Genomic DNA, 13,891 nt, shown 5'->3' on the forward strand with positions numbered 1-13,891 from the left:
GATACTCGGCGTCGCAAAACCCCAGGATTGACCGATCTGTCATCTTGTTTACTTTTAATTCTTCGGTTACCTGTATGAGTGCATGATTAAATTATCATTTTTATTTAATTATAATTGAGAATTTAAATTATATTTGAAGAAACGACAAATGCTCAAGTACTTTCGTAATTCGTAGCAAAATTATACCCGCGCAATGGAAAGCTAACGTCATTATTACGTGTAAATATCAAGACACAATAATACATTTAGACAACCTTGGAATAGACCAGTAGCATACTCGAGTGTAAAGGTAATAACTTGTCGGTTTCTGCAATTCGATAAACGTTTGTTGAATAAATTGATCAATAAGTTAAATTAATTAATTTCAGTTAAGAGTAATGAAATATTTATAGTTTGTTACAAGGCGATCGCAGGGTACGGTGATTGAACGAAAATATTTCATGATGTACAAACGCAAGCTGTACAAACGATCGCGACAGAAAGTCAAGACGGTACGGGAGTCCTTTCAAAAAAACCTCTGGTCGAGATTCTCCGACGCGAAGAGCGAAGATAGAAAAGAGAGCGAGCTCTTGCTGCCACGTTCTCCGGAATCGGTGCTGTTCGAGCATGTGCAGCGTGTGGTCTACGACAAACTTAGCCCGGAGATCGTTCCTAAACAGCCCAGGACGACGTCGGAGGACTTGAAAGTCAACCCGGAAATCGCCACGCAGATAATCGAACAGTCGCCAATCTCGCACGTGGATCTTCCAACGTGTAATTTTAAGCAGAGCACCGAATGCATAAATGATTGTTCTAATTTAGAAGACTCGAAAGAACATGAGTGGAATGCTGCCCCCAAGTCGATTGTTGGCAGCTCGTTCGATTTTGTAGACAGCTGTTTATTAAATTTATTCTCTTTGGGTAACGAGCTAAACAACGATGCAACAGTCAATGTAACGCACGACGAAGAGCCGAATACCGTCGACCAGATAGTCCGGAAAGATAATTTCGGCTGTAGAATATCGCGTCCTAATTTGGAGAACCAGTCGCGGGATCTTTCGGATGCAAACCCCAAAGATGAACCTCTGGAAGCAGAATTGGATCATTATAAACTTGAAATGTCGAACGATGATTTCTTGTTGGACAAGACGGTCTCAATTAGCAACAACTTCCTACATGAGATAAACGATTATTTGGATAAAGAGCAATCGGCAGTCATTGCCAATGGAGCGGGAAAAGGAGACTCGGAATTTCCACGTAAAATAATTTTTCGCGAGGAGCAAAGAGAGCTCCAGAGATTCGCCAGCGAGTCCCAAAACAATATGAATAATAAGAAGAAGAAAAAGGAAAGAAGCAGCGGTGGAAAATTCGAAATGGTGCTCGAAAAGGTTGGCGAACGATTGCTGGCGAACTGGCGTGAGTTCCGAAAAATCTTTGAGTATCTGCGGCGAGCAAGCAAGAGAATTCAAGAAAGGGATTGCGAAGGATCCTTGTTACGAAGATTCACCTACGTCTCCGTCTCGACTTTGTCCCTGCCCGTGGCCATATTTTGTACGCCTCTGTCACCACTGCGATGGACCAGCCAAAGACAAGTCCAAAAAATGAATGAAGAAATCGAAAAGATCGGAAATCCATCGGAATCTACAACGCCTCGCCTCAAGTCGCTGAAACGTTGTCGTCGAATGACTTTGACGTTCGAAGACGAGAAAGAAGAGAAAGCAGTTGAATATCAGCAACCAGCACATCATGATCCTTGCTCTCCTTCTTTTCTTTTGAAAGCGAACATCGTAGGAGAAAACAAAGAGGCCGAGGGAGGCATGCTTCAACCAAATCCACCGTCGTTTCTCGATGAAAAGAGTCGCCACGATCAAAAGTCAACGATCGTTTCCAACGTTAAACTGTCCGATGGCGATGGTGGCTGCCCGCAAAAGGTATTATTCCATTTGCTGTGTTATACAAGTATTATAAAAAAAGCCAATTTAAATTACCCTTAACATATTGCCATATATTTTGAAATTATTTAGCGCCTTTATTAATTATCATGCAGTTTGCTCACGTATACTTAATTAATCACAAAGCTAAAGGGATGAAATTAGAAAGAGACATTAAAATTTTATGACGGGCTGCAGAGTTCTATATGTAGAGTGTATAAAACTTGATCCAGATTGATCGAAGAACTTAAAAAAGAAGATCAAATATATACATTCTACATTTATTTAATTTATTTATGAAATATTAAATTCAATAAAGTGTATTGAAGAAAGGCTGAAAATTATAAATGTGAAACTTTGTGGGAAGCCTTTCTATTCTTTATGTTGTGTTACGAGTTATCTTTTTACGCAAATTTACGTTTTTTTTCTGTGTTTTCAAATAATTAGCCAGAATATCATTGGGACAACCCTCGTAAGCCCCAAACGCCGCAAAATGCTGCAACATCTCGAGATTCTTGCAATCGACGAAGAAATATTTCCTTCAATATAATCACATGGACCATTACCATGTGCTTTTGGTGGATAAAGGAATTGCTAGATTTCGTTAATGTCGTAAGTTATTTTTTTTTTTAATTACAGCCAAATTTTTAAACATTTTCGACTCTAATAAATCTATATTCTTAACATGTAAAGACAGAAACTTATTCATATGAATAATTTTACAAATTGTTTTATTGTTAATTTTTTTTCCTTTTAGAATTATAAGAAATTGCGTGAGAAAATGACTATTCCAACTTCGTGGATTGTTTGGATAAACAGATTTGATTGTCTGATGGAAACAACAGAGTCTAAAAATAAAGTGTTAAACGTCGTGTCAAAAAAAATAACACAACTTTCGGAAGACTTTGTTCAGGTAAAATTAAATTAAATATGATTTATTTTTTACAAGTTTTTGTAGAAATTAAATATTAATAAAAGTATGTTTGAAAATTTATGTATCGATTTTATTTTCGTGATTCGTTGTAGATGCGAACAACCACCGAAACCACTATCAACGCTCTAACAGTTGAAATGAACGCCTTTCAAGAAACCAGTAAAAAGTTGACGGAAGATAATATGGCAGTGCTACAGGAGTTGAAGCAGTTGCGCGAAACTTTGGAGGAAGTTCGTATAAAATCTTCGCAGCCACGCGCTTTCTCATGTTCAACTTCTCGTTCACCACCATCACCGCCTCCGCCTCCACCTCCTTCACCTCTATCTTCTTCAAAATTTCCAGTTCTTCTTCCGCCTCCACCTCCGCCTCCGCCTCCGCCTCCGCCTCCACCTCCACCACTGCCGTTTTTATTTCCTCCAAAAGTTCACCCTTCGGAATCAGCTTTATTGGCACCACCACCTCCGCCCCCTCCGCTTCTACCGATATATCCCTTAGAATCTTCAATGTCAGCGATACAACCGACGACTCCCAATAGTACTAAAAGTGGCAGGATTAGAACACCTACAAGAAGATCGTCCACCCCGTTACTCAACAGGCCCAGCATCACCGTCGAGGACCTGTTGAAAGTCACTCTAAAAAAGGCACCACAAACCATCAAAGTACTGTCCAAATTTTGTAGAATTTGTAATTTACACGTTTCTCTAAAAATTTTTTCTTTACATCCGGTGAATATGGAAAATAAAAAATACTTTTATTCCAGGAAAGCAGACGGAACACTGTGCCGGGTCCGAAGGGTCCGGTAGTATCTCTGGAAATGTTACGTAACGTAAAACTCAAATCGGCAAAACGTAGACCTAACGATCAAACTGGAAGATCGCCAAGAAACGGCCGGGTCATTAAAAATCGAGTCGGATCGAATCTCAGCATTTCGCCCATCTTGACCGCATCGGAAGGCAATCTCGAGCGAATTCTGCGACGAGTAGATCTAAACAGACCAAGGAGACTCTTATGTAGCTCGAGCAGCTTTCGCGAACGTGAATTCACAAAGGAAGCGCAATATCAGTCGTTGGAAACCCTGACGCGAAGCCAATCAGTATTTGAATGATTAACAGTATTATATTATTTTATTGTTTTTAAATTATGTATCAAACATTTAACATCAGAAATGGAGAATTAATTTGTTTGTTTTTACGTGCGTTATCGCAATGCAATTTTCTCGCGTGTATTCATATCTTATTGTTCAAAATTGTTTTATCTTTATAAATCTTTATAAAATTTTATGAATCAAATATGATATATCCAACACAACATATTATATGATATGCACAACAAATTTATTGTTTCAATATAAATTCTCGAAAAGTTTGCATAAATCTCATTTCTGATGTAACGATATATTACGACTCTAACGTAAGGGCAAAAGTTTTTCAAAGTTTTAATTTGTTTTAACACAGACGTATGACATACTCGTCATATAAAGTTACGATGTTCATATTTAATATTAGTAATTTAATTAAGATATTCGTATTTAATATTAAATTTAACTAAAGAGCTTCAAGCTCTTCGCCATGTAACTTGTCAACAACTGGCTGGCCGAAAATTTAAATAATTTGTTTAATAAACCAAAGCGTAGATTCGTAATTACTTTATTTATAGCTTTCATGTGTGTGGTTTTACAGAAAAAAAGATTGTATCCGGTGTATTCGCATCGATTGTAATACAGAGCGTAAGAACGCATGCGGATTTAAGAATGCAAAACTCGACTCCTCCGAACGATGATGAAAAAAAAGCATTGTCTCGCGCTATTATTTGTTCATAGGCGATCTATCTCTAGTTCTTGTGGAAAGCAATAAAATCGAAAGGCAAATTTGAAATTTACATAGTTTTTCGAAATGATCCAGATGGTCTCCGATTCATGTCCCATGAATGTATATTATAACCGGAATATTGCTCGATCGGGCTAATAATTCATCGGCGTTCAGAGATCACTATCACCATTCGTTGCCACCTGACGCGTTTCATTAAAAAAAAATTTTTTTATTTTTTATTTGCTTTCACGTAGCTAAATTCCTTAAAACACTGTCGCACAGATACATGCTATGTACTTGAGAAATATATTTATGTATTTATATATATATATATGTATATATATATATATATATATGCGCGTGCGTTTTACAGCCTACGATGGTATCCGCCTCGCTCCGCAGTTCTTAATTTAGAGCTCTGTTTACCTTGCACACAGTTTTCGCGCGATTTAATCCTCACGATTATAATCGACTCCGATCGTATCATATACTCGAGTTGATCCTAGCCGAGTTACTCGGATGATCCCTCGCGTCGAGATTTCTTCGTTTTTCTTCCCTTTCCTTCTTTTTTAGTCTACTTATTACGTTTCTTACAATTAAATTCGCAAGTATACTTACTTTACGAGAGCCGATTGATATTACTTTGAATTACTTCTCATAACGCGTCACTTGTAACATGATTATCAATTTTTAATCGTTACGATACCTAAATACAGGGGCACGATGGACACCGATTACTTTTCGTTCTCCTCGCGGAGATTGCGTTCCGCGCTTTTTCTCGCCGAAGATCACGCTATTTTCCCTGCTGCCGCCAAACACCTCACTTCCCTGCTGCGTTTAAACTCCTCTCCGGCATGTTATCAGCGAGAAAACTGAGTGAGCTTAAATGGATTTTGGTATAGTTCTAGCTATATAGTAAGTAGATAAGTTTAATGCGCGCGTAAAATGGTCAGTAACTAGCTGAGCTTACCTCATCGATCTGAAGAAAGGGTACTTTTTCACTGTAAATCTCTACGATCCCGACAGACTCCTCATTACAAGAACAATGGAATGTTTCAACGTAAAAATCGATGGAATGGTTCGTTGATGAAACGGCGAATGGATAATTACAAATACTGATTCCGACTATCGTCTATCCGGAGGGGCAGGACGAGGATAGAGAAATAGAAATATATATATATATATATATATATATATATATATATATATATATATATATATAAATAGAGCGTAAATTGCGTGTGTGTAAATGTGCGGGTGGAAAAAGTCGGGGTACAGTCATTTATTCTGTTCTTATACCACAGCAATCGATATTTAGTTTACACAACGGGCGTATGAAAACGTACAACCACATTACAGACTAGCTAGATAGTTACTTTGTTTGCTGTGAGTAACGTAACACGCTAAAAAGGCTCACCTACGACAACGTAATCTTTTTCATTTTTCCCCCTTCTTTCTTTCTTTCTTTTTTTTTTCACGTTTTTCTTTTTCTTTTTTATCACGACGCTGCTCATCGAGCTGACGCGATGGGACGCACTCGCCTCGGAAGAGATGCGTAAACGGGCCAGATATCGAGAAATCGCAGTCGGAGAATTTCGATGAATTTACGCTTTACCGCTCTTCTCGCTCGTATTACTGAGCGTCTACGCGACGCGGTTCCCATACGAAAGCTCACGAAAATCAGGCGTTATTGCATTTGACGAGGTACAGTGGGTGGGGGAGGGGGAGAGGAGTCAATCGAAGTAAGCACATTCTCTTCTCCTCAACTCGGCTATGCCAAGAATCCATGCATTTAAAATTTTTTTTTTTTTTCGGCTATCTATAACATTACATTCGTGTCGAATCCTGTCGGAAGTACATATTTTATTACAGGGTACAAGGTCGAAAGCGAACTTTGTCCTGAAAACTGAAACGAGGGCGCCGCCGTTATTTCCGTAAAGAGAGAGAGAAAGAGAGAGAGAGAGAGAGAGAGAGAGAGAGAGGGGGGGAAAGGGGCACGTGAAGGGAAGGTGAAGAGGACACGCGCGAATTATCTTTAAAATAAATCAATTGACACGCATTATTACGCTAATAGACACCATAATATAATTACAGTACGCGCAAGATAGTCGCGCGCGGAATAAAAAAAAAAAAAAAAGGCGAGGAACAAAGAGGAGGAAGTTGGAGGAGAAGAGCTCCAGGTGGTGGAGATGTAAGAGTAGACACGTAATTATATCCCGATTTGACACTGTGCAATCCATACGTTTTTTCCTCTTTCACTTTGTAAAACGTAAAACACATAATTCTCGTTCTCATTCACTGTAACGAAAACTAAATCTGAATTGCCGAAACTAATAGATACCGACTGGCGCCGGCATCGACGTTCTCGACGTTCTCAACGTCGTTCGTACGATATAATTTAAATCTGACACATGCGAGGTGCAAACACAGCGTTTCTTCTCGATACGCAAAAAACGGGGCGATTGAAAAGTGCCTTTTCTTCTAAATGCTTTGCAGTCTCTCTATTTATCGCAGGGTACGTGTCTTTTTGTTTCAATTTTATTTCCTGCTGTGCTTTCTGCAAGTCAATCGTATATATGTGTACGTAATATAATACCGAATAAACTCAACGATTTATTTATTATTAATTAATTCTGTTGCCGTTGTATTTTGTCGTCACTGCTGCTGCTGCTTTGTTTTGAAGTAACCATACGGTGCGTGCTTAATATTTTTTAAGGATCACGCAAATTTCTAAAGAGATCTCCCCTTCCCACCCCGAACTGCCACCTGCTGAATTGGTTTTTTTTTTTTTCTTTTGCTTACGAGTTATTTAAGAGTTTTTTTTCTTGTGTCTCAGTTTTATATGCGCAAGATAACACTCACTACAGCTAGAGTTACGATACGTCCTGGTCTTCCACATCCTGCAGCGGCTCCTTTTGTTCAGCTTCACCTGCGCAACGAAAATACGGATAACGTAAGTAATTAATCCAACTAAACACATTTCAACTATGCATGTCAAATAAATTATGTTTATTAAATGAAAATAGTTTAATGAGATAATTTCAAATAAATATGTTTTGTAACATTTTTTCGTAATGCAATTGTTTTTAATATTATAACAATTGTATAAAGCACTATAAAAATTGTATCGCTCACCAATCATGCCGAGAAGGATGGAACGTTAGGAAAAGGGATATGTCTAGGATCAGTTATCTTGGGTACCAACAGCTGTCGCAACGCTATCATCTTGTTCAGACTCGGATTCTAAATTACAAAGTAATGATTTTGTGTTCGAAAACTGCCTGCAACTTTTAATTTTATATAAATCGAAATATATTTACAAAATGAGAGAAATTAATTTAAAAGTGTACTTTCCGAATGGTCTAGATTAAAAAATTCCAAGTTTTGCTAGTCTTATTTAGATTTTAAGATTATCTATAAATGTTCTTTGGACCATCGAGATGGAGAATTACATTTTCAAAGAAAAATAAATTGAGGTAAGATGGGAGTATTCAACATGATTTTATCGTTACGCACGGTATTGGTCTGCGGGTCGATCGATCGAGAATAGACCGTACGTTGTGCAATGCGATCTAGCAGAATCAAAACATGCCTTTGCCTGCGTAAATGAGACACTAACCATCTCCTTGCATATCCGACGTCCATAAGGTGAGGTTGTCCCTGAGCAGTTGCATTATGAGGGTGGAATCTTTGTAGCTCTCCTCAGATAGCGTGTCCAGTTCGGCGATCGCATCGTCGAAGGCCGCCTTCGCCAGGCGACATGCTCTGTCAGGGCTGTTGAGGATCTCGTAATAGAACACGGAGAAGTTGAGCGCTAATCCCAGACGAATAGGATGGGTTGGCGGTAACTCCGTCATGGCGATATCGCTTGCTGCTTTGTATGCCACCAGAGAGTTCTCCGCTGCTTCCTTTCTATCGTTCCCAATGGCAAATTCTGCCAAGTAACGATGGTAATCACCTTTCCTGAAAAGCCATCAATAGAATTAGTAAGTGTCTATCGTACGTCCAAGTACATGACGATGCAATCGTTCGGTGGTTTGTTTCACGACTTTCTTAAAAAGAAAAAAAGATATATAAGATCAGACAGTCGTGTTTTATTTAGCATTGGACAAAAATAAAAATACTAAGTACTTGTAAATCTATCCTTACATTTTATAATAGAAGACTTTGGATTCCCCTGTAGAAGCGCACGGTATCAGATGCTTATCCAAAACGCCGAGGATATCGGCGCAAATATCCCTGAGCTCCTTTTCCACTTGAGATCGGTATTGGCGGATCATCTCTAGTTTTCCCTCGGCACCTTTATTCTCCTCCTTCTGCTCGATGCTGGAGATTATTCTCCAGGAGGCTCTCCTCGCTCCGATTACATTTTTGTACGCTACCGAGAGGAGGTTTCTTTCTTCAACGGTAAGTTCTACGTCCAGCGAAGCTACTTTCTTCATCGCTTCAACCATCTCTGCAAGTAATATCATTAATGGTTAAAAAGTGGTAAAGATATAATAGAATAAGAAATTTATAAGTGATGAGGATAGAAGGAAAAAAATGAAAAAATATTAATTTCTTACGAAGCAGATACGTTCTCTTTGTAAAAATTTTTTTTTTCCTTTTTAAACATTATCTAATCTTATCTAATAAAAACAATCTTCGGAATAACGGAAGTCACTCTTTAAGGAACAAAAATACTATTTTTATATATAGCGACTTGATTTTTCTGCACGTTGATGGCACATAACATTTTTATCTACGTGACATTTATAATAATCCTTAAATAGCAAGGCTGTCGAAGAGATTCTTAGATCATCGAGAGTCTCGTTACGTGAAAACATAACGTAAGAGGGTGTTCTAACGATTCGATATAAAATAAGTTTTTGTCACATGTCGATTCGATCAATATGAAACCTGTCAAGATATAAAGTCAATCATTTATTTTATATTATACGTCTTCCGTCAAGCCGCTTTATGCTCATCCTGGAAAGTTCAGGTTGTCAAAGAATTCCTTGCAAATCACTGTGGAATGAACTCCGTGTCGTGCTCGTGAACCCGCTCGCTTAAATGGCGTGTGGACGTTTGGCCTATAAAATGTTACGTGCCCATCGCGGATGAAACGATAAGCGCAGAGTGCCTTTGGAGTAAAGGGGATGAACGCGTCGGTATATATTAATCCGCTGCCCCTTGAACTTTGCACCAAAGTCACTAATACTTATTTATCGGCATACATATTTTTCGAACGACATTCGCTAAGCGAGCGCTACAGTTTTCGGCCTTCGGACGATTTTATGTCCAACCGTATCTTTCAGCTTCATTGAGCAAGCATTCGTAGAGCTCGAGTCATGAAATTACAAAAGGGGAAATTATTTATTAAATAAAAATGATTAGACTAAGAAATTATATTTTAAACGTTTGAAGGTAGAGTACGTAAATTGAGATTTGAAGCTGCGAACTCGGCTACCGCGGAAGGATCTCGTGTTTCCCGCGATATCAGCAGGACGGTTAATCTCACGAACGACATCGGAGATAAATTGCTAATGCAAATGTTGACTCTGCGACGCGCGTGCAGAGTCTCGATGCCGATTAACGCTCGACTCTTCGCGAGTTGGGAAGATCGAGACGCGGGTTCGGAAACTTGTCCCCGGCTTTAAAGCCGACTATCCCTGTTCTTACGAAGGCCGAAGAGGCCTAAACTCGAGAAGAAACTTTCCGCCCTCGAGTTGCCGCATTTATAAAATGGCACGTCGTCGCCACCTCATCCCGCCGCGCGAAGAAGGCAGGCAAGAGAAAAAAAAGAAAACGAACGGCCGGACTCTGGAAACCCGGAGACCCACAATAAACGCGAAAACGCGTAGAGATCGATGCCGCTGATCGATGCGTCGCGACGACGTTACCGACGTGCGCGCCTTCAAGTTCACAGGGGAGGAGGAGGAGGAGGAGGAGGAGGGTAAATGTGACGTAAAGCGGACGTTACAATGAACACGGGGTATTAGATATACCGAGGTGTGCAGCAACGTGGGATAGGAGCCAGATCAATACTTTCCTTCTGCTAGCTACCCCTACACCCCCTGTCCTTCTCTCCCCCACCTCCTTCTCCCCGCGTCTCGACTAAGCCACCCCTTTTCGCAGCCTCCCCGTCCTCCTCCGGGCTACCCTCGAATTCCGAGCGTCACTCGTCGGCTCTTTGGACACGCGTCCTGGGACAACCACGTCGTTAGGTCGCCTCCACTAGTGAGTGCCGGCTCTATCTACCCTCGGGACTGATTACGTCGATGATCGACCCGGGTCGGCCTGACAACGAGAATTCTCGGGTGTTATCCCGCTCCCGGAGATGATCCAAGCGGGGAGAGATCATATCCGTTTCTCGTCCAACGACGGCTGGAGCGACGTCGACGTTATCGCGTGCACGTTTTAATGATAATTTTTCAAAATTTCCCCTTTTTATTGTCCCCTCTATCGATAAAAGCGACGAATGGGAAATAGAACAAGCGCCATCGGATACACGGTTCAAAGAGAACTTTTCTCTCTCCCGTCAGCGAGAGGGCGAAAATCGATTTTCATTCACCGAGAACTCGCGGTAATTACAGTCGGCATCGGAGCTCCAATATTTTATTTGCCGTGGTGATCCCGAGGAAACGATACCGTGTTTTAATACGCGACCGCGAGCGGGACGATGCCGTTCGAACCTGGCGGTTTCGCGCAAAATTCGCAGAATTTGCTAATTAGAGAAATTCCGAAAGGAGAGAAAAGAAACGCGCGACTCCCCAATTAGAAACGGCATCGCAAAAGGCACGAAGATTCGTTAATCAGCGCCACGCGAGATCGCGCGATATCGTTATACCGGGTGGCGCTGGAAAAAGCGGCCTGACTCGATACAGGAATTATAATTTTAAAAGGGGGAGAAAATAAGGTCGCGATATTTCACGCTGCTTTCCACGTCACCGTCAACCTTTCGCTCTATCGTCGTCGAACGAAAAACATCGCAGGAACGTCGCCCCATTATTCCCTTATCGCTGATAAAGTTATCGATACGAGAGCTACTCTCGCAACCTTCCTGCGCCTCGAGTTAATTTCTACGCGCGCTTCGCTGTCAAAGTCGCACGGTTCTGCGAGAACGCACGTATCTTAACGAACGAAGAAAAAAAAAAAAAAAAGAAAGAGAAAGAAAAAGAAAGGAAGGGAGAAAGAGAAAAAGACAGAAAATAAAAAGATAGCGCACGAAGAAGAGAGTAGTTTCAGGGCGTAGAAAACTAGGAAGGAAATTCCTCTTTCCCGAGAAGGACATAGAACGCGTGCAAGAAGAAATTTGACTCTCTCGCCCCCCGTCGCTCTTTTTTTGCGCCGCCTGGCCTCGTCTCTTTGTCGCGCGATCCCCTCCCACCTCCTTTTTTACGCACCCGCGTCGACCCTCACCCAGAACAGGAGATTGCGAATTGCATTATTTTTACATCGCCGGAGGATAAGCGACGGAGGAATGACAGGCACCGCGGAGAAGCCGAACGATCGATACGAACCGCTTCGGAACCTGTGCCGACGCTCGATAATCGTGCGCGTCGCGCGCGAGGCCGCGTCGATATCGAGAGCGTAGAGGAGATCGATCGGATCCGCCGCCTTTGGAAGCAGACTCGACTCCGTGATTCCCGTGAGGGATCGCCGCCTAACCTGGACCCGTTAATTCCCTTGCGAGGGAAGGGGGGCCGAGGAAACGCAGAGAGAAGGCAAAACGATGCGAAAGAGTCGGCAAAAGCGACATCCGGCGCGCGATCCGTAGGTGGTTTGCTTTTACCTGACGGCGTCTCGCTTCTTTCTCCGGAAAAAGAATCAAGAACCGTCGGAGGGAACCGGAACGGACGAGGTCTCGACGGTTGAGGCCGAGTCGAGAAAATCAGAGAAAGAGACGTGGCGCTCACTCTCTCTCTCTCTTTCTTTCTTTCTTTGTCGGTCGATCGGCTCCCGGTCGAAGATTTCCTCGTGCGCGTTCAAGGCCAGACGCCACGAATGGAACACGCGAATTACCGCATGTAACCGCGATCCGATCCGTAGTAATAACCTCGCCGAGACGATTAGCGAAGGCGCCTCGGCGTGTCTCCACGCGTCACGATCGAGAAAGAGAAAGAGAAAGATAGAGACACGAACTTGTCGCTTATCTATTAAGAGACTTGTGGCTCTCCGGGCGCAGGAGGCGCCGGAGAGAACGCCTAGCAACGCGCGGCCTGATTGGAACACGGGGCGCGAGATACTCGCGCGGGCCCCCGGTTTCGGGGGCTCTGACGAACGAACGGACGGACGGACGGACGAACGGGCGGGCGGGCCTCGCCGGATCGACCGTCGCGAATGACACGAGTCGATATCGCCGTCCGGTGCCGCCACAAAGGAACGCCGCCACCGGTGATACGTCGTAACGATCCGAATCTCTCGCGGTCGCGAATTTTGACAGGCACGACGCCGCGCGAGAGAGAAAGAGAGTGAGAAAGGGCGTACGGCGCGGGGGGAGAAGGGAGAGGGGGGGGGAAAGAACAGGAAAAAGGTTCCTCGTCGATCCGCCGAGACGAGCGGAGACATTTTTCCCCGGCGTAGATCGTAGGCCGAGACGCCGGAATTCCCGGGGGGGCTTCTCCGACGCGGAACACGCACGCGGGCGCAGGGAGGGAAAGCGAGGAGACGCGCCGGGGTAAGGGGAAGACAAGGATAGCCCATTGACGCGTAACGCGCGGGGAGACGCGAATGAATCGCGCCGTGCGGGACGCAGATCGGTTTTCGCGAACCGGCTAGATCGTAGTCCCCCCCTGCCCCAATCGCCGCGCCCCGCGAGCCCCCCCGCGCATATCACCCGCCCGGCGGAAAGAGAAGACGTATCTACTCACCATCGTAGCGTTCCGCTTGCTCAGCCAGTTTCGCCTTGTAAACGTTGTCCTCCCGTTCCGACATCTCGGACGCGTGCACGGATTCTCCCGGGGGACTGAAAATGTGGATCAAACGAGGGGCTCACCACGCGGAGGAGAGACGCGCCCACGGAATAGCCGTTCGGCAAACGCACCGCCCGAAATACGACACAGCGTAGCCACACCGCACCACAGAGTACAGAGACGTACAGACCGCTCGCAGGCTCACTGACCAAGATGGCGGCGCCCGCCAACAATCGAAAGCAGTTCCCAGTCTCTCGCGCAGCAGCTCCGCGGATGAACTCCGGCCATGCGCTCGCGCGTCGTGTATTACTACGCCTTTCGTGACGTCGTTGCCTCACCGCCACC

The 13,891-nt window shown here is 43.3% G+C and overlaps 2 protein-coding genes across 3 annotated transcripts; one reads left to right on the top strand and one right to left on the bottom strand.

Moving 5' to 3' along the window:
* Positions 1-5: 5 nt before the first annotated feature.
* LOC139104651 (uncharacterized) lies at positions 6-5,267 on the top strand. Of its 2 annotated transcripts, none has more exons than XM_070660250.1 (6): positions 6-289; positions 369-1,910; positions 2,358-2,522; positions 2,668-2,823; positions 2,937-3,503; positions 3,605-5,267. In XM_070660250.1, the coding sequence occupies exons 2-6, from the start codon at positions 441-443 to the stop codon at positions 3,947-3,949; spliced, it is 2,703 nt and encodes a 900-aa protein (XP_070516351.1). In that variant the 5' UTR covers positions 6-289; positions 369-440; the 3' UTR covers positions 3,950-5,267. The 2 variants fall into 2 exon arrangements, with proteins under 2 accessions (XP_070516351.1, XP_070516352.1); XM_070660251.1 differs by having other exon boundaries at positions 393-1,910.
* A 652-nt stretch (positions 5,268-5,919) lies between these two features.
* 14-3-3epsilon (tyrosine 3-monooxygenase/tryptophan 5-monooxygenase activation protein epsilon) lies at positions 5,920-13,828 on the bottom strand. Its single transcript, XM_070660264.1, has 4 exons — positions 13,505-13,828; positions 8,802-9,108; positions 8,272-8,615; positions 5,920-7,581 (listed from the first exon to the last, which is right to left on the bottom strand). Exons 1-4 carry the CDS (start codon positions 13,566-13,568, stop codon positions 7,526-7,528), a joined length of 771 nt encoding a protein of 256 aa, XP_070516365.1. The 5' UTR covers positions 13,569-13,828; the 3' UTR covers positions 5,920-7,525.
* Between the last annotated feature and the right edge of the window lie 63 nt (positions 13,829-13,891).

Source organism: Cardiocondyla obscurior, linkage group LG08 (assembly GCF_019399895.1).
Source record: "Cardiocondyla obscurior isolate alpha-2009 linkage group LG08, Cobs3.1, whole genome shotgun sequence".
NCBI classification, from domain to species: Eukaryota; Metazoa; Arthropoda; class Insecta; order Hymenoptera; family Formicidae; genus Cardiocondyla; species Cardiocondyla obscurior.

Excerpts from the sequence above, each read along its gene's own strand:
- LOC139104651 (XM_070660250.1), top strand. The coding sequence starts at position 441 with ATGATGTACAAACGCAAGCTGTACAAACGATCGCGACAGAAAGTCAAG. Across the intron at positions 2,523-2,667 it reads TGCTAGATTTCGTTAATGTC|AATTATAAGAAATTGCGTGA; the intron begins GTAAGTTATTTT and ends TTTTCCTTTTAG. Across the intron at positions 2,824-2,936 it reads TTTCGGAAGACTTTGTTCAG|ATGCGAACAACCACCGAAAC; the intron begins GTAAAATTAAAT and ends GATTCGTTGTAG.
- 14-3-3epsilon (XM_070660264.1), bottom strand. The coding sequence starts at position 13,568 with ATGTCGGAACGGGAGGACAACGTTTACAAGGCGAAACTGGCTGAGCAA. Across the intron at positions 9,109-13,504 it reads GCAAGCGGAACGCTACGATG|AGATGGTTGAAGCGATGAAG; the intron begins GTGAGTAGATAC and ends TATTACTTGCAG. Across the intron at positions 8,616-8,801 it reads AAAGTCTTCTATTATAAAAT|GAAAGGTGATTACCATCGTT; the intron begins GTAAGGATAGAT and ends ATGGCTTTTCAG.